Source organism: Aphelocoma coerulescens, chromosome 1A, assembly GCF_041296385.1.
Source record: "Aphelocoma coerulescens isolate FSJ_1873_10779 chromosome 1A, UR_Acoe_1.0, whole genome shotgun sequence".
Taxonomy (NCBI): Eukaryota; Metazoa; Chordata; class Aves; order Passeriformes; family Corvidae; genus Aphelocoma; species Aphelocoma coerulescens.
This window is the reverse complement of record NC_091014.1, coordinates 7,073,900-7,099,301: the sequence shown is the minus strand read 5'-3', so window position 1 is coordinate 7,099,301 and position 25,402 is coordinate 7,073,900. Positions and strand designations below refer to the sequence as shown.

Sequence of the window (25,402 nt, the reverse complement as noted above, 5' to 3'; positions counted from 1 at the left end):
GGAGAGAGGACAGCTGCGTCACCACTCAGCAATTACAGTGAAATGACTTTTCACACTATAATCTCCTTGAAGGGACACAGCTGTGTCTGGGTGGGCAGGGTGTGAAGTCAGGCTGAGACACAGAAACGCCACGCACTATTCCTGCAGCCTGACCCAGCACACTGCACGTGAATGAAACTGTGCAAGACCAGAGAAGATAGAAAGGATTCTGGGATTACTGCTTCAGAGGGGATTCTTCTCTCTCACTTGATGTATTTTAAGGATTTTTTAAGATGCCTTGATCTGCCTACATCTGCTTACATCTAATCTAGCATGAAATGCAATCCAGGCACTCCTGGCTACAAGTCTTCCCCTGCAAAGTTTCCAGCATCTTAGTGATGAAGAATGGTGTCAGCTTTGTTTCAGGTTTCACATTTTTTTCACTCGGATGAATTCTTTGTAGCAAAACTATTTGCTTAACGCCGAGCCAACTGCGAGTGCCAAGGCAGAGCTGTCCTGTGCCATATCCACATATACAGGGTCAGATTCCCTTTTGCCTGAAACCCGAGAAGGGCAATTCATCCAGTCTGCATCTCCTTGATCCAGGAGATGATCTCATGGTTTAGGCTGATGTCAGCCTCCAGGCATGCCCAACTGTCCCCCTACCCTGAGTTTTGTAGATCCTGGCTCCTTTCCACGCCTGCCTGCCTCCCTAGCAGGGATTTCTGCAGAAGTGCACAGCTGTAAGGGAGGCTCCATGGGCAGACACTGAGGTCCCTCCAGGGATCCAGATCAGCCCAAAAGATGTACAGGGACAATGATGAAGCAAATCCATACACGGTGCCAACAAATATATTGGAAGGGCCCTACCCCAACACCACTGACATCAACGTCACCCCCAAACTGGTGGCTGCATGTCTGAGCACCCTGAGCCATCCTTGGGGATGCAGGGCCTCACTTGGGAGCTGGTTTTTGGGATGCCCTGGATTTGCAGTTGGCAGGGTTTGTAGCATAGATGCACAGGGAGAGCAGCGTCAGCCTTCTGTCACCCCAGCACAACTGCAGTGGCATGAGCAAGCCAGGTTTTAACAAGTAAATCTACATAAAAGCTTTCTCTGAGAGTGAGTACTTAATACAACAACCAGCTGTCTCTTCAATTCTTGCTGAGGCAGCCGATCTTCTCACCATTATTCACAGAGGAGAAAAAACAGGGGAAAAAAATAAAAAAGCAGCAAGCCTGTTTGCTGGAGTAAGCAAAGCATCAGAGAAATTATGATACGTGACAGACAGAGATGTCAAGTGCTTTTTTTTGGTTTTTTCATTTCCTAACCATCCATCCATTTCTTGACAGAAAAAAAGACCTCTTACTGCTGGGGTGCAAAGAGGTAATTAACCCCTTAAAGGTCAATCCCACAGCTTTCTGTACATGAGCTACACAATCTAATTACCATCACTTTTATATTAGCACTTATCAACACAGGATCTGAATGTCTCCTCTTCAGTTCAGCTGGCCCTGTACTCTGCTGTGTAACCTCTGTCAGAAAAACAATTACCATAGGAGAATAGCAGTGGGCACCAGCAGAGCCTCCAGACTGGGAAACTGGCATATGGGACCACCTAGGCCTGCAAGGGCTGTATTTTTTGACCCAAAGACAACTGTGGCTTGAATAGATGGGCCTGTCCCACAGAGTCATTCAGGAACGTTCATCTGAATTAATTAAATGCCAGAATTTATGTTAGGGCATATTACACTTCTGCATGGCTAGTTTTATTCAGAATTAATTTAGCCTTTGATTCCAAGTTAAATTGCACAGAAGAGTTTAATAAGAGGTAACTAATGGGTTTCAAAACTAAATTTGGATTTGTCTTCCTGGAGGCTATGGGGTCAGCTCTGGAGGGATGGGGCATAACAGAGATAAGAATCTGGGACAGAGAGTTTTTTCAGGGAGCTTGTCAATGGGCTGCTGAAAAGGAGCAAAGAGGTACAATTTTTTAATTACCCCTGCAACCTTCATGTAAATCTTGCGAAGGGGTGATTCTTCCACACTTGTTCTCTTTAACATGAGGAAGAGCACTGCCTCCTGGCATGGAGCAAGGGGCCCCTTTGACCATCATCTGATTTATGGGAGAGCAGGCGCCCTCACACTTCCACCCACATTAGGAAAATCTTTCATTGCTGTTTTGTTTAGTTTCACGTTGGGTATAGCCCTCACCTCCCAGGATTTGCAGGAGGACAGCTCCCCTCCTCACTCCCTGCTCTTTATCCCAGCAGCAGCTCCTGGCTGTAGGTGCAGGCATGTAAGGAGTGAGGCAGTGACTGTGCATGAATCACTGCCTGAACATCCTGTCTCCTGAGGAAATGGGGATGGAAAGCACCGGCAGAAGTTTAGCTGACCTGCTAAGAACAGTTCACTCTGTTTAACAGGAAAAATAGCCCCAGACCTCAGTAAGGCAAGGATGTGATTTGTAATAAGGAATTTAACGGTGCCTCTTCCAAAGGATCTAGGACAGCAAAGACGAGGGGGAGAAGGGAAGAGATACCTAAATATTTAGAAATTATTTTTAAAATCCCTGTTCAGCAGAAACTAGCTAAAGCAGAGTATGATTTGCTAGCTAGACAGTATTGCTTAACAAGACATGTGCATATTACTGCCATTAAGCAATCAATAAACCTGGGTGCAGTGCTACACACAGTTTATTGTTCTTCCCCTTGCTTTGCTCTGACTCAGCACTGAGTCTGTACGATTGCACAGGTATTACCCAGGCAGCAGAGAGTTTCTTGTGATAAATTGTGGTGTAGCCAAGGAAAAAAAAAATCAAAACCAACCCCACAAGCAAATCAAGCATGTTTTTCTCCATCTGACTTACAAGCTTTTTTTTTCTCTTTAACTAGAACCTCAGACTGCTGCTTCTCAGCAGTCCAACTCTTCAAACCATGCACTGCCTTCACAAACCTGTCTAGCAGATGATTCCTCTTTCAGCATGTTCACACCTGCACAATTACCATAAGAGGAAGAAATTTCCTCTATTCTACAGCAAACAATGGATAGGATTGCATTTCTCTTACTGCTCAAAACCAGAATACAGTTGCTTTCAGAGCAGATTATGAAACTCCCCACATGTCAGGTCAGAAAAAGTCTGTGTCACACAAAGGTGACTGTGCTGTTGCTCCCCACAGCCAGCTAATGGAGCTGTGACAGTCCAGTTCTAGAGATCCCATTTTCCTCCTCAAACAGATTCTAAGCCATTCTAAGCATGTTTTCCACATCTTAATGTCTCAATTGAAGACATTAAGAAAACTCCCCTCTTGATGTAGTACCAAACACAGGTGCCCAGTGGGACCTTCACCGTGCTCTGAAGCCTCTGAGCAAGGGGAGCCTCCTCACGAATTTCACTGGAATTAATTACTGTCTGAAATTAGGCACATGCTTAAATGCTTTGCCAGGCCCAGGCTCCTGGATTAACTGCAGACTCAGCCTCTCCCAGTATATCACTCCACAGCGAGCTCCTTCCCACTCCGTCCCCACCCATCCCAGTCTTCGGGGAATGTTGCCATGGATTTCCACGGGACACAAGAGAGTCCATATTGGAAGAACCCTGTTAAGGTTGCTAGGCATAAATATTGACTTAACGGCTCTTCCGCCTTTTTTCTTTTTTAAGAACAGATTTGTTGGCCACGGCTGGAAAAATAGAATTATGGAGTATGCATGATTCACTCTGGCACTCACACAAACATGCAGATCAGTTGGCTGGCAGCTCGGCTCCTCTCTTCGCAGAGCATCGCTCCTAAAATGTGTCATTTTGTTTTGGCAGCAAGAGCATCCAAGCCCACAGACAGAGAGATAAAATCTCCCACCTTCCATGTACTTCACATGGGGGTCACTGACCTCACCCTGCACAGAATATTGGATTAATACTCCCAACAGCTTTTCAGTTCAGACAGACAGAAGGACTGACAGAAGTTTTGGTTTCACACTAAGAGCCTGGCCCAGAAACCTCCCCTCTCACATCCACTCTCCTGGGTCTGCTGACAGAAGAGAGGGCAAGAAAGCAACTGCAGGTAAAATTGTTTACTCAAAAGTCTTTCCAATAAAGGCTGTTTCACAGCCAATGAAAATATTGAGACAGAAAATAACCCTTGTGACAGAAAGAAAGTAGCAGTGGTGAGAGGGGACCCAACGCTTCTGGTCACTGGATTCGTGTTTTCATCACCAGGCTCTACTGCCTTTAGTACTCCCATGCTCAGACTTTTAATCCTGAATGCAAAAAAATGTTCCTTGAAATATTACCTCAATACACAGAATCATTCAAATTCTCTCCCATATTGATTCTGCCAGATCTGAACGATTTGGCAGGACTGGCAGGGAGATGAATCTTCACCAGAAATTCCTGAGGGTACAAAGTATATGGGACACTGTGGGTATTGATCCTGGACATGCCAGCACAACCTCTGACTGTTCCTAAAAACCTGCTCACCATACACAGGGGCATGAGCAGCTCACCTGAGAGCTGGCAGAGACTGTAGGGAGTATATTCAGGATTTCCTACCAGACCCCAATTTGATATACAACTGGGGAATTCAAGAAGAGTTGCTGCATTTTACAACACTTAGCGGAGGTCTGCCAGAAAGCACAGAGCTTGTAAGGAGGAAAACAAAATTCTAATGATTGAAGATAGGAGGAGAAAGTCCAGTGTAAGACAAAAGATCCTTCTCTGAAGGATATTAAGGAGTTTGCCTGCATTTTAGCTAGGCAGGGTGTCTTTGGGACTTTCATTCCATCAGAGTTGAAGCACCCTCAAAAAAATGCAAAACCAGACAGGGAGATTAGGATCAACCCATGTTCATATTTGTATTTGCTTTGCATCCATCCTTTGTGTCTCTACACCTTCCCCTCAGGGAACAGGGACCAACTGCTCCTGCCAGGCATCCTCTGCATATCCTCCAGATGAGTTGGTTCAGGGCATGGTACATTAAGGCTGTGGCACCTCACAGCTCTGCAGGGAAGCCCAGGGCTCTGGGGTCCACCCACTCATTAAACAACACAAGAACTAGCCATCCCCACTCAGTGTTAAGCTACAAGAAACAAAAGAAGGGCACTTAGATGGAGCTTAGCAGCAGCTGCTCAGGATCCATTCAACCGCTCTCAAATCTATTTTTACTGACGGCTTTTGAAGCAGTGAATTCATTGAACAGAGAAACAGGTTGATATCCCTTCTCCTCAACTGTAGGCAGACTCTAGATTGTTATTTGCTAAACGTTTCCTTGGTGGCACATACAAATTCAAAACTGCATCTGCAAGCAAGGATGTCTATTTTCAGAATAAAGACAATGACAGGCAAAGTTTGTATTAGCAACAGCTAAGTAGAAGACACCACGAGATAAAAAAGGGACATTCTCTTTTAAGGTCCTAACGTGCACAGGACAAGAGATTGAATAGATCTAATTGCATGAAATTAAGGAATTTTCCGCCCACTCACTCTCCTGCCCTTGCAGCTGGAATAGCACAGGGTGCTGCCTCCTGGTTTCTCAGGAAATTGTTTGCAGGGAACAGAAACGTTTCACCATGCAGAAGCAAGAAATAACCTAAATGATTTCTCTGCTCTACCAGCTCAGGGTCAAGGCTGATGCAAGGCAATTCTTCCTGCACATGGATATTGCTGCTCTTACACCACACACAAGTACCAGGGGACAAACCCATCAACATAAAGACTCTCAAGCTGTGGTTATGGGCCACAATTGCCTGGTTACAGAGATGGCAATGGTTGAGTTTTATGATAGGTTCTCAATAACCGTACACAGCAAGACAACATGCTGCATTCATCACTGGGTTTACATTGTACTGACCCGAGGTGGGCCCAGCAATAGGAAGGCACTGCTACAAATAGTTGTAGCTGTCTGGAGTCCCCATTTATGTCTCTCTGCTGAAAAGGATCCCCTCTGCCTACTGAGATGACTGAATCTGCCCTTGAACCAGCTCCTTTGACTTGGGCTGTCTGAGCTTTTAGTTCATCCAGTCAGTTTTTAGGATCCGTTTTGTCATGTGGTGCCCAGATGATCAGCCATCAGCTCTGACATGACCAAGCACTGGGGCAAGAAGTCCCACTTGGGACAGAAGTACAGCAGGAATCAGTGCTCCAATCCAATGTGGAGTTAGTTCTATGTAATTGCTCTACCTTCAACTCAGTGAGAAGAAAAGACACTTTTAGAAGTTTAAAACCAACTACATGAACCAGTCCTAAAGTAACCAATCTTTTTTCATTTCCTAGAATGAAAGTCAAGGGTGATAAGTTCAGATCCAAATGTCTCAAGTCAGGTGAGATGAATCCCACCTTCAGGGCATAAGATGGGGAAGAGGTAAGGATCAAGGCTCTAATAACTACAGTGAATTCACAGCAATTGAGAAATGCTTTTTTCATATCTATGTATTCCAGCCAAAGTAAGGAGAAAACACATCCCCCTTCCAGAAGTACAGAGGTACCACTCGTCTGCATGGCACAGGTTAACACCATCTCGTATGACAATTCATAACATGTCATAATTTTAGAGCAACTAGAAAACAAACTGTTTTAAGCATTTAAAAATTATAACCCTGTTCCTGCTCTCCTCAAAGCCTGTGACACAATTGCTGACACTCTTAGTGGATAAGGTCTTTTTATGGCATTATAGACTTACTCCAGCCTAACTTCTTTCCCACTTTGCAATTATCTGGCTGCATTCACAAAAAAAGAAAAGGAGCATTTCTCAAAACAGTTTCAGCACCATTTAAATGTGTGTGATCTTGTCTGCCTGTGATGGGCTGAACAACTCGTCAGTCACATTTGTCAATCACTGTTCCTTAAATGCAAGAGTCTAACTGAAGCAAAGAGGCAGAAATGAAGGTCTGGTACTCACTTTCTCAGCACTGCAATTTCATTCTCTATGCTGCTTTCCTTTCCCTTCAGTGCCTTCTTGGGAATGCATTTGACTGCAAAGAGTTTCCCACTCGCTCTCTCTTCAGCCAAAACAACTTCGGAGAACGCACCCCTGAAAGAAGAGAAGAAAAGCCCTGGTTTAAAGTGGTGCTTTTCCTTTGAAAGCTGTTAAGTGAAACACAACCATCGAATATAGTTCTTCTGGTGTCCTTTGGAAGCTGCTCTTGTTAAACACAGAAATGACATTACAAACATCTTTCTTTGCCTTTACAAACATATGGAGACATTCACACTCATGCAAAACATTAAAGGCTTACCAAACACAACAATTTTAATAGAAAATCACAGTCCAGCAGAGATATGAGCAGAGCTTGAAAATGAGAAAGTACCATTTCTGTACACAGGGGCATGGACCATAGTCTGGCTGCTGACTTGGCCGATGATGTACTTTTCCCCTTTCTGAGATTTTTGGAGGTTTAATTCACAAAGCAACACAAAGTCCCCAGGACTAAGTGACACACCAGTGCCAGGAGTGCTCCCGGTTCCTCAGTCACCACAAGAGGTCAGGGCCCCCACTCTGGTCCTCCCTGGCTGCCCATAGCTTCTCCTCACCGTTGGATCACCCCTGACTCAGACTGCATCAGAATTTCTCTATGTATACAGAGTTATTCCACAACACAAACTGATGTGTGTAACCACTAAAGCCGAAGAGCTAGATTAAATCACAAGTCCAAACGTTGGCCTTAGAAGCAGCCTCCCTATGGTTACCCCAGAGAGGGTTACACAAATAAAGAAACATCATCACAGCAGCCAGTCACTAATTGCCAAGAGTGGGCAGTGCCTCTCCTTCATTAAGTTATTTCGTAACAGAGTACTATTTCTTGCACTGTCAGTGCTTCCTCCCAAGCCTCTGGACCTGACTGAAAAGAGGCTAAGAAAATGTTACAGTCAGTGCTATACACACATTTTTTTCTGTTCCCAGAGTTTTTTGAGCATTTGAGCATCATTCAGACACTGCTACTCTGGCCAGGCTTTGCTGTGTTACATTAGGACCACCCTTATGTTCCAGAACTTGTTACTGGTTTAGCAGCAAGAAACTGGGCAAGAGAGAGCATTGACCTGATGAGGAACAGCAAATCATTGTTCCTATTCAAGAAAACCTCCTCCTGAAGCACCCACTTTGTCCAAGAGAGATCACATCCAAGGACTTGTCTAACCCAATGACAACTGAAGGATCAGGTAGAGCAAGCTGGTCTAGTGGGAGGTGTCCCTTTCCCATGGCAGGGGGTTGGAACGATATGATCTTTAAAGTTCCTGCCAACCCAAACCTTTCTTTGATTCTGTGATCCACCAGCTGAAGGTTTGTGTTTTATTTATAAGAAATAAAAATAGTCTTTCCTTTATCATTTCCCCTCATCAGCAGATTATTCTGCTCTAGTACGTAGCTCACTCTGATAAATGCTCAGGAGGGTGCTGAGCAAACCCAACTATGCTCCAGCCGGCTCTCAGAAGGCTCATGTTTGGTCACAGCATCATTTGGCTACCACCAACTTTCTCTGGCTTTCATTCCCTACAACTGCTGCTTATCTAGATGTTTGTGGATTAACAAAAGAACTTCCTTTCCTGGGCAGGCTCCTCCTTTTTAAGTCACATACTTGGATGACACAACCAGGCAGCTGTGACCTCACCAACAGCTCCCAAGTTGCAAAACAGCCACATGAACCAGTAAGTGGATAAGCAAAAGGAAGAGGCTGCTGCTGTGGAAACAAAGTACCTGTTTACCCAGAAATGTTTTTGTAGCCAGCAGATAGGGAAATAGTGATAGGAAGTTTAGGAACGGATGAAAAAAGACTTTTGCATGGTGTTATACCGCAGGTGTTTGACAGCTTGTCTTAATGGGGCAGCGATCCTATGAACCAAGAATGTTTTACCTCATTTTTACTCAAAAGGACAGAATATGGGTTCATTTATGCCACTTGGAGTAGCAGAATGATTCACTGTTTCCTGCTTTGTATATAATCCACCACAGCATGCCAGAGCATCACAGGCTCCAATTTAGGGTCCACACAACTGATCCAAATGGCTTGCACAAATAAGCCACCCAGAGTGTTTTTAATTGTGTTTTTTGCTTTCCTGTTATCGACAGCCCTAGCCATTCAATTTACCAAATAAGGTTTTCATCCTAACCCTCATGCTTGGGACAGCCAGACCAGAACTTCAATAAAACCCTTTTGCTGGAAAGCCCTAAGACCTCTCGGTGCTTACCAGCTTTGGTTGCAGACCAGAGCACCCAGAAACTCATAGAGCTGCTCCCAGCTATATTTCATGAACCCCTTAAGTCCCTTCTGCTTAAGCTTTCAACACTGCACTTCGCTCCAGCTGTGTCTTGAACAAGCTCCTTGCCTTCAGTTAAATGCTGTGAGAAGCTGCAATATTCACACCAGTCATTTACTGATCACACAGCTCTCCCAGTGTTTATGACATTATAAAAACACAGGGAGCTCCCATCCCAATCTGGGTTTCACTGCTGATCTCAGACAACAAAATAATGGAAATCCCTTTATTTCCCCTCTACACAATAAAGCACTTCTATTTCAGCTGGCTCCATCATTTCACTGGATTTTTTCCTCCACTTACCAGGACAGATATGGTTTCACTGGTTGGAAAGAGCCTCTGTGAATTTAAATGAAAATTTTTTGGGGAGCTCTGAGATACTCATGCAACCCTATTCCCTATCTCCTTAACAACCTTTCTCATTAAAGCATGAAATAACCTGAAGCTCAGCTGAAGTGTTTGGTCACATGTCAGCCCCGGGCACCAACAGGGTGCTTTTTCACATTGATTTTTGTATGAGGCCATGGCATGAAATTGCTAATGCTGGGAAGAGTTCCTGGGCAATGGGAGGGGGAGAGCTGGGGTGGATCTGCTGGGAAGGCAGGAAGGAGATGAGAGGAGGCAGAAGTGAGGCAGTCTGCTCTATCCTGTGCCCTGAACACACTCCAGTGCTCGCAGAGCAAGGGAGGGGGGCAAAGCAACAAGTCGTGCACAGAAGAAAGTAAAGGGAAGTGCTGGAAGGAAAGAGAAGGAAGGGAACAGATGCAGACAGGAATCAGAGTGCTAAACAGGGACTCCGCAATATCGGGCAAGAAGAAAGAAATGGTGGGAGGGAGCACCAGCAAGGGAGAGGCAGCAGAGATTCTCCTGGAGTCTGCTGGAGTCAGGGAAGAGTCAAAACCAGTACTGAATAGATGGGGAAGCAATTATCATAATTTCAAACATACAGCTGAATTCATCCACCCTTAACAACACAGTCCAGCCTCCACTAAACCCCTCTTGACTCAGGCATGAATAGGTAAATACTTGACAGCAAGTCATTTTCTTGCTAACAGCAATATATCCTACAGCAAATCCCCAGCTCCCCAAAAAAGCTCCCCAGAACTACCAGCGTAGCAGGCTTGCTAGACTTTTTTTTTTTTCCAAAAAGGAATTAACATTGCCTTTAAAATAATGATATTAATGAAGAAAGCAATTTATCTCTCAGAATTAATTACAATTTTTTACTGAGGTTTAAAATTTAATTGTGTGCAAAGTTCTATAAAGAACCTTGGAGTTGGAAAATACTGCATTTTACACCATCAACATGACAGGACTTTTATGAGAAGGCCATGGCTTCCACTAAGCATCACCAAGCAGTGTTGCATGATAAAAAGGAAAAAAACCCACAATAGTCACACTGTGGTACAGATTTTTTTTTTTTTTTTAATTGGGAAAAGAGGTTAACTAGTTAAAAGTTATGATTGTAAATGTGTATGCAATGGTTGGGATGCACCATTCCCTTCAGCTGGGAAGGAGATAATTCAACCTTTCCAACACACGCACGGACAAAGTTTTCGCCTCTCTGAAGAGGAGCTTCAAAATCCTTCTGGAATTTTCCCTGTCCTGCCTGCAGATCATAGCAAACAAGTAAAAAAGTATCATGGCTTTGAGGAAGTAGGACAGTGGTGGAAATGGGTAAGCAAGAAACTTCTGCAAAATGAAACCACTTTTAGCTGCCAAAATCCATGTGCGGCAACAACCTATTTTTGAAAGTTTTCACCATGTTAGCATTTACCCTGGAGGAACTGCTCTTTTCAAACTTCTAATTAAGGCATGGAATAATTTTATGATTTAGATAATTTCAATATGAATTAGGAACAATGTAAGGAAAAAAAAAGAGGTTAGAGGACTTGATGAGTGACATTGAGATAACAGCAAATTCTAGAGGGTGCTTGAGATGTTTTGACTCCTCACCCCTTTGCACCCACCTGGACTATGCAGTATCCTATGAGATGCCAATCTTTTAGAGTTTTGATTCATTTAAATTATTTCTCATGCATTATTTTTGTTTTATCTGGATTTAAAGATTAGAATTTCAAGATTAACACTGGAGTATGAACATTATTCATACCCAAAGAGACTGGATTTTCTATGAGAAGGCAGTGATTGCAAGGCTAGGCTGTCCTGCAGATCAAAGCAAAATAAAGAACAAGTAAGTTTTTCCTTCTTCTGTTGGAACTATAATTTAATATGAACACTTAATTTCTGAAATACAGTGAACAGCATATATTGTGACAGCAAATCTGTTCTCATTCAACAAAAAAATTGCTGTGACAAAAATACTGACAAAATGAAGACAAAGAGCTGATGGAAGGATAAAACTTCACTTTTTCCATTCAACCTCCTTGCTGTGCAGTTTTCCACTGCATTAGCAGGTGCTCTGTCACTAAGTCAACAGACATAGCCAGGAAACAGATTTCACATCTAGGCTGCACATAGCTAATGTTCTTAATTATGATACAATTGGCTTTCCATTTGTACTTTGCCCCAGCCAAACCAGGGGAAAAAAAATAGTGAACACTCAACATCTGGAAAATATACCATGTCCAACCCCCCTGGGACAGAAGATTGACTGAATCAAAGTGAGACCAACCAAACTAAAGGTCATTTTCATAGCGTGGCTTTGGCAACCACACTTAAATTCTGCTCTTTGACTCCCCAAAGAAAGGTGACTTTGGACTGCACCACAAAGAGAGGCAGTATGTAGGGAAAAAAGTCTTCATTAGCATTTTCACAGCTTCCTCCATGGGCCCCAAGGAGTTAACTGTGGGATGAGCTCAGGCTCTGTGTAACCAGCACACACCAGGGAGGTTCTGGTCCTGCAGACCACTTCTCTACTAAGCCATTTTTCTGCACAACTCATGTTCTCTCTTTTGTTTTTTTTTTTTTTTAATTTTCTACTTAGTTTTTTTTTGTAAACACCTTCTCACTCTCCTCACACATGATCCAGGTGCGTCCCAACATAAACCCAAACTGAAGATGGAAATTAAGATTTTCTTTCCAAAGTCATGTCCATCAGTGTTCTGACAGCTCCATGAAAATGAATTTACAATTTAACTTTCAATAGCTCAGTGATGTCTGAATGCAAAGTTAACAACACTGAAGCGTGGAGGGGGTTTTTAACCAGCCAAGAGGAAACGGAAGGGACTTTGGGACAGTGCTACACATGGTATAGAAACCAAATTCCCCACATATTCCCAAGAACCAAATATAAATTCATGAGAAAAGCTGACTAATCTAGTTGCAGCCATCTATTCTTTAGAGCACAAATACTTTTTCTAGCTATTTTCATTCATCAAACACACAGTTTCAACCCTGCAGCCCCTTCTATGGCAATGCTTCCTCTGCCTGGGCAAGAACACAAAAACTAGGATCACTGTATTAACACTGGTATTTTTAGCCTCCCTACTCATTTAACTTCCACTAAGCCTCCCAGCCACAACTGAAAATGCCATTTCCTACCCTGGGGCCCCATGAGTGCCTGCTCTAACACCAGACATGGCCCGGCCCTGGGCTGTGTCTGACCCTGGCTCCCCTCTCCAGGGCTGATCCCGATCCCTGGCCACAGTGATGATCCCATGGAGATGCCTGATGCCGCAGGCTGGGGCTGCTGTTTACCCATTACAGATGATGAACAGCACTTCCCACTGTGCCAAAGTGCTGTTGCTTTGTCCTGATGGACACTCCAATAGTGGCAAGAGGCACAGATATTTTTTGCTGGGCGTTCCTGTAGCAAGAAGCTTCTTTCTGGAGCACTGACACCTTTCTCTGTGCCCATTCCCTCAGCATTTTGTCCGAGTTAGGAGGTATCTAAAACCCCCTTTGTGGCTTGCAATGAGCAGCCACAGCATGAGAGAACCCTGGGAGTTGCTATGCCCAGGGATGGGCAGCACATCCCCAACTCCAGACTTATCTTTCCAATCATTCTGCTGCTTCCCCTTTAACAAAACATTTGGGAGGAAGTAACCCCATCAATACCCAGATCTCTGCTGGGACTTATAGCCATGACCATAACAGAGACACCCAAAAATATCACACTCCAGGCAGAGCTTCTTCTTTCCCCTCCTTCTTCTTTCCCCAGTTTGGTTTCCGCTCACCATTTCAGTCTGTGACAGAATGAGCAGCACAAAGCTTTGATCTTGCATAGTCACCAATAGTTTTTCTATTTGTTTGGATTTAGCTTCTATTTTTTGGGGGTACTGTTATCTACAGTTACAACAGCTTAGTGTTTTGACAGTTTTTGTCATCAGAGTCAGCTGCAAGAATTTTAATGCCCATTTGAGGCTTATAATTTCTTCTAGTTTAGCTGCTCAATATTTTATAATCTCAGTAAAAAAAAGAGCCCACCCACTAAAAGAACTAGGATTAAGATTGGAAATCCATGTCAGCTATTTATAGGAAAGCTACTTAGAGGAAAGAGACTTCTATGAAGCCTGAAAACACCGATTTAAGGTTGCACAACATAAAGCATGACTTTATGACAGTATAGTCAAGGTGATTTCCTTCACAACCCTGGACCACCATCACCAGAAGGCAACAACCCCCTTAGAGGGTAGAAATCATTTTCACCCAAGGAAAAAATCCCTGGAAACTATGTGAACGATTCTGTAACTGGAATTAGTTCTTTACTCCAGGATGAATTCCAAGGTCACAGCAGGGCACGGCACACACCACCAGCACCTCTTGTCACTCCAACTCACACACCAGCAGGGTGAAGGCACCAAAACACACAATCAAGGAGACTTCCAGGCAAGAAAAGCCATCAGGTGCAGAGCACGCAGGCTTCAGTGCCATAAAACTTGGGTTCAAAGATGAATGAACCACACAAAGCACAGAAATTAAGCCAAAAAGGAAAGTTTCTGAAGAACCTCTTCGCTTTCTGAGATGAACTAATTTGTTTGAGCTGCCTGGTGTATGCTAATTTGATAGGATGCTATGCAGTCTGTTCTGAGACAGTGATGCATGGATGCTAAAAAGGGAAACTGGCCCAGCTCAGATCCCCAGTCATGTTTGTTATTACAGTCATCTTCTTTCCTGAACTGTTTGCTCCTTTCCGATTAATCCTGACCCCTATTAGAAAGGGAAGTATTGTCTTTAAAGGCCTATTACATTTACATTACGTCCTCTGTGGCAGTCACAGTAAAGCTATCAAGAATCAAACGAAATACAGTTGTCTGTGCTGAGATCTTCCTGCCATTATACGCTTCACAAATGAGCTGTTAAGCAGGTTTTTTTCCCCACTGATGATCACTTTCTTTCCAAAGTGAATATATAAGTACCTTTTTTCCACTTTCATCTTATGAGTCAAAAGGAGCTCCTTGTCTCCCAGGATTTATCTGATGGCAGCATTCTCACAAGAAAATAACCTTTTTTATTCTAGTAATGATCTCAAACCTTTCTAGAGGCATAAGTGATCTCCATAATTTTTTTTTCAAAGCATTTCCCTATTCCAACACTGACATATGCAGGGTCTATTATTTCTGGAGATCTTATCTGGCCATATAAAGAAGATTACACCAATTTGAAAAAGCATGGTTCTTCTTCTTCTTTCTCCGCATGGAAACTCGAGAAAAGATCTGGCACACTGTGGCATTCTCCAAGAGGCTAAATCAATTATGGAACAAGTAGATGATCTTGCACCTAGCAAAGCAAAGCAAGTGCAGACACTGTAGTTTTGCTTCCAATAATTCCTACATTCCTTCTACAGAGGGCTGTGATGAAGGTGGAACTAGCCACTGCCTAAAGATCAAATAACTTTGCAGTTGTGACTAAACCATGGGAAACTCCCATTTAGCCAGCAGCTTCACCTAAAGGTGTCTGGAACTTCACAAATCCACGATGCAAAAGTCGACACAGCACCTCATTCTTTCAAGTGGTAATTCTATCTTTACAAAATAAAGCCACAGCATCAGTTCTGGTAGCCTTCCCCAGTGATCACAGGCAAAAGATTGTATGACCTGAGCTGTGATTTTCAAACACCAGCTCTGCCTTTCATGAACTGCACTGCTGAGACGAGGGACCTGAGGAACAGGAACTACATGGACTGATGTGGCACCTGGGGACATGGTTTTCTGGTGAAGATGGCAGCATTAACTGAGTTTGACTCAGTGGTCTTGGAGGTCTTTTCCAACTTTAACAGCTCTATGATTCTTCTTATTTAATTTTAATGACTTAAAAGCTGGGAGCTTTGCATAATCTGAAAGTGCACATTCCTATTGTACTTTGAAAAGCATCTCCAACAGATGCTTACATCCCACCCAAAATTAATGGCAGCACACTATGTGGCTGTAGGATCCTTAACCCTATCAACCAAAAGCCCCCTGTTCCATTTGCTGCCTGACTTTGGTCACAGAGATCACCTGAGATGCCCAGATATTAATGCAGATGATCACAGCATGGTTCCTGCCTATTCTACAGGCAAATTTAGATTAGGTAACTGCACCATGAAACCACTGCACATCTCCTAGGATCTGCCTTTTCCACTTTAATGCTTCAGATCCAATGTAGAGTCCCAGTCAGGAAGCACCTCTATGAATGTGATGAGCAGCCACCGAAACAGGAGGCCACAGGGTTCAGAGCTGTCACAAGCACAGCTGAACAGCTCCCATTGTCTAAGAGCCCTTCTGTGCCTCTGTGAAACTCTAATTGTCTTGTTCTCATCCTGTTGTCTCAGCCAGTCCTGCATATCCATTTAAAATATCTGGACTAAAAATGATGTGCATTTTGTATCCTTGCCCACTCCAAGTTGCAGATCAGAATTTAAAAAAAAAAAAAAAAAAAAAAAAAGAGAGAGAGAGAGAAAGAATTCAGTACAGTGGAATACAAATAAATTGCTTTACAGCTCAGAACTCAGCTCTGGTAGGAAAAGGCATTGCAGGATATTCCGAGCTCCATCTGCAGCTTTACTCCCAATGGCCACCTCTCAAAACAGTAGGAAGAGTGTTTGCTTTTCTACTCCCCAGCCTCTTCGCTCATGTATCCACATGCGGCTTCATGTCTGAGCTGAGGTACATTAAGAAACTCAGCAAACTGGTTTGCCTAGCAACCAGCAAGCTTGAAAATAAACACTCTGGGAAGATTATTTCACTGTCACCACACACAAAGTTACCAGGGCCTTCGCAACTCACAGATACTTCTGCAAAGAGAATTGCCACACACTTTCCACATGTGCCACCCTCGGTCATTCTCATGAAAACTCAGGGCAAAAAGGGGTTTTCTTTCAGCTTCTGCTGACGAGGAATTTCTCTATGGCTCCGTTTTTATGATGCTGTGTTGAGACTACCGAGCTTTCTTGCCAAACAGGTTCAGCACCAGCATACCTTTCCTCCCATAAAGCCTCCACATGAGCCCCCATACTCTCTGAGGGCACATCTTTTGCTGTCATGGAGTTATATAGGGATTGGCAGAAACGAAACTCCCCAGGAAGATGTGAGGAACCAGAAGCTGCACCAGCTTCCATCCAAATCCTGTCCAGCCTAAGCATGGATCCAGATGAAGCAGGGAGCCAACGAGGCCTGGCAACAGTGATCCTCTGAGCTCATCCCATGCTTTTAACAGCAGAGAAGGCCAGTGACCCCTGCAGCAATCCTGTCCCCTGAGGATGGGAGTTATCCCTGCCTTCTGCTGCCTTGGCCATGTGCTGTTAGAAGACAGGGAATGAGTCAATGAGCCTTTTCAGCATGGCAGAGCTGCATGGGAGCAGCTGAGCGTATTAGAGAAACACAGCAGAGAAAAGCTGCTGGTGTTTCCTGCATTTCATCTGAAAGGAGGATGGACCTCCCCACCCAGAGAGTTCAGTCTGGTCCATGGAAGACACGGCCCATGTTGTTGAGATGATCCATGGAAGATATCAGCAGTGAGACAGACACACATTGTTCATAAAGTCTTCAGATCCCTGCTTTAATAGCAACTGGTTTAGTCTTCATAGAAAACAATGCTAAGAAATTTGCCAACTCTGTTGTTAAGGAGAAGAAGACCAAAGTCCTACAGATTTCCCAGGGCAAGCTGCTGCTCCTGAGCTTCATCTGACTCACCAAAGCCATGACAGACTGGGACTGCCCACAGCTCCAGCACACAGTGAAACTCATGCAGAGCCAGGCTACCCGTGCCTCAGCCTTCACCTCCCATCCTCCAGCAAACAACAGCACGGGGGGAGCCAGCTCAGTGCCTCAACCAGCTCATATACACCAACCAAAGCCAACTGCTGCATAGGGATGTCCTTCTGTGTTGGAAAACTTCAGTAGAAACAATCTGACAGCAACGCTGATTCCCTTTATCTGAAATGTAATCACAGCACATTATAGTCTCATAATACAATGGCGAGTTTCCTAGGAGATGACTGCCACACGCCCTCACTATTTTTAAAAATGAAGTTTCTCAGAACTCATTTCCATCTCGGGTTGACATGCTACACACACACATTGACACTGCCACCACTGTGCTTCCCATCCTTCACGTGGGTCCAGATAACCCAGCCCAGACCTTGGACAGCAGGGATGAGAGGCACCATAAAATAGTCCAAGAGCTGTTGAGGGTGGGAAGAGGAGAACACAACTCTTCAAACCTGACAGCAATAATTTCTGTGTTTCTTTGGAAGCTGTTGCCTAACTTCATGAACAAAAAGAAAGCAGGATAGTATCTTCCCAGGTGACCTGCACTCCAGAAGCTTAAAGACTCCAAAAGGATTGCAGGAGAACACTGGCAGAGCAACAAGGAACAAGCAAGATTGCAGGAATATCTCTCCCAATGCACTGCAAAGGTTACCTGAAAGCCATTTCCCAAAAATACTGCAAACAACAGACCACTGGCAGCAAGCTGAGGAGCCAAGCTCTGCGTGGTCCAGCCGGCAAAACCTGCCACAGGTTGTGTCAGGTACAGATGTGCTCTGGTTGGTACACCAGCCCACTGAAGAGATGGGCTGCAGAGTATTCAAAACAGGTTGAAAGTTGATTAAAGAAAAAAAGCTGAAAAGATTCCAGAAATTTGGCTTCCTGGGGAGCTTCTGTTTATTTTCATTGAAAGGACTTGAAGGGGAGGATGGGTTGGACACTTGATGCTGACAGCAAGGGCACAGGTTGATCCTTGGAATTTAGGAATAAATCAAATGAGACAGCATCTCTGCTCAACATGATCATATGGCAGGTTCACCATGAAGAAATAACCACTGAGTGCATTAAAACATGACAGGTCAAAAGGATGTATGTGAAATGGCTGGAATGGTAGAAAAGAACATGGTACTTCCTTGGGGAAAACAGCTTCGCTTTCTTCCAGGGTAGGAATTTAATTTTAACAAAGAGCGTAAGAAATGGAGCTCATGTAGCACAGGACTTCCTCCCACCCTGTTTAACCCCCAGCCTCCAGCAGTCAGAGATCCAGGAGAGGGATCTCTGTTCAGGTGACAGTCGCACTGACCCATCATGCCTCAGCTACCTGTCCTGTACTAATCTCTGTAATTCATTTTCTCCAACCCACTTACACTTTAAATTTCAGTCTCCTGCAGAATTAAGCACAATGAAGTACAAAGTACAAATGAGAAAGCGTTCTTCTTTGTTCGTTCCAAACTTGATGCTCGATAATTTCTTTCCGTAACTCTCTAGTGAAAGACATTTTAAATACATCAAGTAACCAACTGCTTCCCCATATCACATAATGGGTTTTAATCACAAATATACTGAATGGTTTTTAAACTACGACTAGAGGTTTGTGCTAGAAACAATCAGCAAAAGGAGTCTGCAAGAACTGGATTCCCCCTCACTCTCCATGGCAAGAAACTCTCAACCCATAGTAGGAGACATGAGCCACACCCAGAATTCTTAGGAAAGAAAGTATTACTTTCTACACTGTGTTAAATCTTCAGTGTTGCGTGTAATTTTAAAAGAATACCTGTAAAAATGAGTGAAGTTGTTAAAATAAGAAGTGAGAAGGTCCTGGGAGACAGAACCAGGAGAGTTAAAACTTGCAGGAGGCATAAGCACTGTTTGAAAATATTGATGCTGGAAACACAGACCAAGTATGTACCCCAAATAAAGAAATTCTAGAAACAGAGAAGTCTGGCAGGCTAAGCAGCCAGGCAAGAGAAAGTGAGAAGTGTGAGAAGTAAGACAACATCCTCAAACCCAGAAATTGTGTGCCCAAATGAGGAAGAAAAAATGGACTTCAAGTTCCGGTGGCTAAAATATAAGAACTTCAAAAGGTGGGGAAAAGCACCTAAAGAATGGTTGCACCAGGCAGGGAATTCAATAAAGACTTAATTTGCACATATGATAAGCCAGATATGTGCCAGGTAACTGATGGACCAGGAAGAAGCCAAGTACAGAAGCAGGATGAATAAACCCACACGACTATTGCAAAAAACCTAGGGTTCTTGTCATATGTGATCACTGCAGGGAGGTTTGGGAAGGTTCTTACACTGGAAACCTTCTTTACAAGGTTGGTAGAAGGGGTTATAGATTGGACTGACCCAACTGGCCCCATTCTAGGGGAACGTGGGCATGGAACCAAACACGGGCTGGAGTCTTCCTCTTAAAGCTTTATGGGTACCCAAAATTTAGAAGGCAGCTAACATGATGTTACTTTAGAAAAGGGATGCAAAGGAGCAATTCAGGAGTTATGAAGTACTCCGGATTAGCAAAACTAACATCAGCAGGTCCGTAAAAACTATACTGAAGCATATTCCTCTTGCCGAAGACAGAATTAGTGAACACTTTCAACAATCTGATAGATTGAGGCTTTAGAGAAGGAAATCCAGGCTTCACAAATGCACTGGAATACTCTGGAAGAGTCAACAACTACGCAGATGAGAAAATGCTGTTGACTTGGTTTATTTAGATTTCAGTGGGGTGTCTCAACGCAGGATGTCTGAGCAGATGAGCTGCCAGTGGATAGGAGAAACTTCTTGCAAGAACAAACAACTGGTTAAAAGGCAGAAAACAGCAAGGAATAAATGGTAAATCTATTTAATATCCAGTGCTAAGGGTCACTAAAAAAGCCGTTTGTCACAGCCTGAAGGCTTTGTGTTGTTGAGATCCTTCTCCTTGCCTCGGGACATGGCACCAGAGAGGGTGACAGTGATGATCAAAATTATGACACAACCCCATTATGAGGAATTACTGAGTCAACTGCAACTTTGCAGCCTGGAAGGGAAAACTGAGGGGGGCAGAATAAAGCTCTGAGTGGAGCAGGGAAGGTGGTCACTGTCCCTTCTAAGGCAAGGATGAGGTGACACTACATAAGGGTAGCAAGAATCCACTTCAAAATGCTTCACCCAGCTTCTTTCCATAGGACACAGTGGCCACTAACAAGGATTCTGAAAACAACTAGATAAATACTGGTTATAAAATTCACCCCAGACCACCAAAGGCACCATTTGAGTGTCATAAAATGCCTGCACACATCTCATAGAACACTAGGGGAGTACCCATGGTATTATAATATACATTATTGCTAAATGCTGACCTATACATTCCTCCCCAGACACTGTCTGCAGGGAGGGGGCACTGCATGAGCTGCATTTTTGGTCTGACCCAGTACAGCTGTTCTTAGGGTCAATTAATGCAGTGGAGCAGCAGCAAACAGCAGCTCATAGGCATAAATGCAAAATGCATGGATAGTGAAGCAATCACCGAGACAGACAAGAACTTCCTTAGGGTTAAGTCATGGCAAAAAACAAGGAAAAGTGCATGTAAATTACTGTCTAATTCCAACAACTGCATTTTCACCTAAGCAACCCAGTCATCTAGTAGTACATCAGATATGTAGTAATAAAGACAACCTCTGACTTCAGAGGAATTAAATTAGCAGAGAATTACTGCAAGATGTCCAGGGAAAACACAGTTTTGAAAGCTGCATCAAAAATACATGGAGGAAACAGTCTCTGTGATCTTCTTGGACTTATCTCTGTGGAATAAACAGAGCCCCTGTCTTCCTTTATTTTTGCTCTAAGTGACGGGCCTTTTATTACCACTGCATATAACAGTCATCTCTTCCTTGTGGGATCAAAACAGCTAGTTAAACTAAAGCTCACATCCCAAGGTTTAAATGGCATACATCAATTTGCCTTTGCATCCCTTGAGCTAGAATTGCCCAAACCCTCACAATTTCTCATGCATTTATCCTTACAACACCTTCATGGGATTAGGCAGTGCTGTCACATGTATGATACGTGGGAACTAGGGCAAGGAAGGTCATAAAGCAGATTAACCCCAGGTCTCCCCAGTCCATCACCCATTACTGAACTGGGAGACCGTCTTCACATGCTGCTAGATCACACACAGTCTCTAATCCCTACATCTTCTGCTTTAGCCCTCCTTCTGTATCACAGGCTGCTGTCCCCACACTTTATCATCAGTGATAGGCCTAAGGCTTACTTCTTCCCCAGAAAAGAGATTCACTAAAAGGCTGGCATCATTTCCCCCCCCATTTTGCCATGAAAATTTGAAACTGCAGAAGTGTTTCCTGCTTTCTACATCACACACTGCTGAAGCTGCAGTAAATGAGTAGAATCATCAACCCAGTGAGTCAAGCAGTAAACTTGTTTACTGGACCCCCATGTTTGGCACTGAACTTATTTTTCTGACTTTAGCAGGGTAAATACCCTTTGGTTGAGCTGCCATCAGAATCCTTACAAAGAAGCAGACCTTTTCTCTTTGTTGACAAAAGCCTTGGAGTGGCACACACGAATGTTAGCAGGTGTTCATATTTAACTTGTCTTTGTGGGTTTTTTAAGACTGAGATGCATATAGTGATTGAGAATTACTGTTTATTCATTTCTGTGTAATAGGAGAAGCTGCATTTCATCTGTCTCATCCATATTTAATAGCTCCAGGCACAACAACCATGAAAGGTTTATTTTTCTCCCAACAGGGAAAATATTATTATTATTACTACTACCATGACTACATCTATATTGTGAAATTATTCATCTCTGGCTTTCTATATTATTTCCATGTTATCTGTGGGCCAGGTCCTTTCCTGGTACTTATCTGAGTTACTGTGCTGATGAAGCTATACTGATTTATGCTACGCTGAGTCACATCAGCAAAGGACAGAGTCATTTCAAAGCTTTTCAGAGTTTCTTGGCAATACAAAACAGACTGAATTTTGCTGCCCTAAGGATGAGAAGGAACCCTTAGAAAGCTACCCACTTGCTGCTCCTGCTTTTTGAGGAATGTTGTTTAGGGAGGTCCACTCTTCTCCCCAAGGATGAGCTCTACCATGTCCATTTTCACACTTACCCATCTTGGTGCACACACACAGGGTGAAAGGTGGGATCAGGGATGGTCTCTGCAGCTTTTCCATATGTCACCTATGCCTAGAGAACACTCCTGCTCCCAAAATGGCCACTAAATATGAAGGATGGCAACTTATTTCCCCCCAGCATAGCAGGGCAGCTCAAGGTCAATTCTGACAGCTCCAGCACAGCTCAGGCTGTGTAGTGTCCCATTAATCCCAACTCCAAGACAGGATGCAACTCCAATCAACTAGAGGCATCCCTCCAAGCATCATCCAACAAATCACAACAGCCTGGACTAATAAATGATCCAGAGTGCCATTTATCCAGTTCAGCTGAAACAGAGGAGGTATAATCATGCAAGCAGTTTTTTCCCTTCCCAGTGATAAAAGAGGACCTCAGCAGCTCCAAGGAAACCTCTTCTTCCTCACCTGACCCTGGACAGCCTCCAGCACAACCATGCAGTGCCAATTCCAACCAGAGAAGCAGTGAAGACATGGGTTTTTCTGAGTATTTGTTTCTGAGAAAAATGTTCCCTAATAGCATGCCATTAAAATGTTAACCACAAAGCTGCTGAGGGCCCCTTCTCCTGGAGGTCACTCATCCAAACATGGACAGTGTCAGCAGTCCCTGGCACATTACCACAATTTGCTTACCCAGCAAGAAACAAATTTCATAGATTCAACCCAGTCATGTGCTGCAAAGCTCATGAGCAGGAATTGAGATAGGTCCCTCATGAACAGCAGCTCTGCCAGGGAGCTGCAAACACATGGGCAGCTTCACACAGTAGGTTTGCTCTTCCCAGGGCAGGACTGATGAGTGCTGGTAGCACAAGGGTGACACTGCAGCAGGCACCAGCAGGATGCTTGATGCATCTAGAGTTGCCTGCTTAGTCTTAACTGCAATTCAGGAGAGGAAAAATTTCACCCAGTATCCCCCATAATTTATTTTCAAACTTGTATGACTAAAGAAGCTAAAAAAATCCCATGTTAAACATGGGATTAACATTCCCTCCCATTCAGGGGCTGAAAGTTATGATGAAAGCAACAGCACTGAAGAGGATGGAGATATATATATATATATAATATATATACACACACACACACATATATATACATACACATAAAAAGAGACACATCTTTTTTCCTATTACTTGTAATTTGGAGATAGAAAAAGATTGGGGGTGGAACACTCATCATCCCCTTTCCTCTGCATGTGTAGTTCTCATTAGGGCCAATTAGGATGATAATCACATCTGAAAGGAGGCTACAAGCCAAACCATGTGATCAAAGCAGAAGTAAACACAACTCCAGAGAGCTTAGGGAGCATATGGTTTTCCCTGCCAAGTCCTCCAAGCTCGTATCTGGCTTGGTTCTACCTGAAAGCTCAGTCCTATGCAGCATTTTCTGGGACAGCATCCCACCTGGGAGGAGATGAGGTGGTACCATGGGTCTTGAGGGAACCCACAAACCTGTAACAGGTCTCAGTAGGCAAGAGGAGAGAAATTAATTGCTCTCTCCAGTGTTTTTTTCCATACCTAGCGTAAGGCATTACAATTTCTACATTAGGAATTAATATGTTGCTTGGAGTGAAGTTAAAGAGAAAATCCATCTGAGTTCAGTGAAAGCAGACCCTGCATTTGGCTCTCAAATGCCTTTTCCACCCTCCGTCCCCAGGGTAAAGTGGTGAGTACAGTTTTAATGGAATCGTCTGGACCAGTTTTCTGCACATGGGTGCTGCCTCAGTCACCCCCATCTCTAATATCTGTGATGCCTTCCCCATCCCAGCTGCCTCCCAGGTGACTCCAAGCAATTACATTCCTAATTGTGCCACAGTGGGGCTCTCTGGGATGTTACACTGCTGCTTAATTTATAAATGTCAATTTGGAAGCACACTACAATGAGAAATTACCCGCATCAGACACAGAGCAGTTCTCACTTATGAATAGGTAAGAAGGCAAGAAAAACAATTAAGTACTTAACAAAGAGAGAAGATGAGGAAATGCAGGCATCCCTTAAATGCAACCCTTCCAAATTTTACACATGCTGAATTTTGAGCTGTTTAAATGGAAGGCCAGAGGTAGCCAAGTGCCAGGTTTAATATTGGACATGACACTGCACAGTCTGTGCCTGTTCGGGAACCTATTTCATATTTAAATCTCAATTAAACAGTAGGGCTGCCTTGACATTTAAAAATCCAAACAAAACACTTCAAGCGCAGATCTGAAAAAAGCATCTGTAAAAATATCTTCTTATTCTACTGACCTGCTCATTCTTTGCATCCTGAATAACATCTTCAGGGTGAGAAAAATAAAAGGAAATAAATAAATTGGGATGTGTTGGTTTTTACCACCATTCTCTTTGAATAGTCAGTCCAACTAAGCAAGAGTGCATTTGGTCCCTCTTGTATATCATCAGCAGAGCAACTGCAGATATCTAAGCTAGTTCTGAATTAGAAAAAAAACTGTTGTGCAGGAGGAAAAATCACCTCACACCAAGCTCTGAATCACAACAATGATGCTTTCAGACTATCTTGTCCTTTTATACAGCTGATCCCAGGTGACATAAAACATAAGAAGAGGTCAGATGCTAGGAGCAGCAGCTGAGGAAATGAGAAAAGAGGAGCTGCATGGAGCATCCTTGGTTCAGGCCATAGACACAAATAAACAAGATTTGCCCATCAGCCACCCCAGTCTGCCACAGGCAAAGTCACAGCACCGGCTGCAGCAGGAGCTGGGTCAGGGAGCCACCTTTCCCTGGGCTGACACTGCTCCTCCTGTATCAACCCTCAGGCAACATGGGGAAGAATGTGAAGAGCACCAGGGAAAAGTGCCAGGCATGAGGCAGATTGCTTTAGGTCCCAACATTTTCTCTGACTCCAAGATTATGGATATTACTGCAGCATGGA

The 25,402-nt window shown here is 43.7% G+C and overlaps 1 protein-coding gene across 2 annotated transcripts in view; it reads right to left on the bottom strand.

Moving 5' to 3' along the window:
• CAMK1D (calcium/calmodulin dependent protein kinase ID) overlaps positions 1–25,402 on the bottom strand; it is a 211,658-nt gene that overhangs the window by 112,517 nt on the left and 73,739 nt on the right. For both annotated transcript variants that reach the window (XM_069034950.1, XM_069034941.1), the window contains exon 2: positions 6,872–7,003. In XM_069034950.1, coding sequence (XP_068891051.1) covers positions 6,872–7,003 — 132 coding nt within the window. The remainder of the gene's footprint in view (positions 1–6,871; positions 7,004–25,402) is intronic.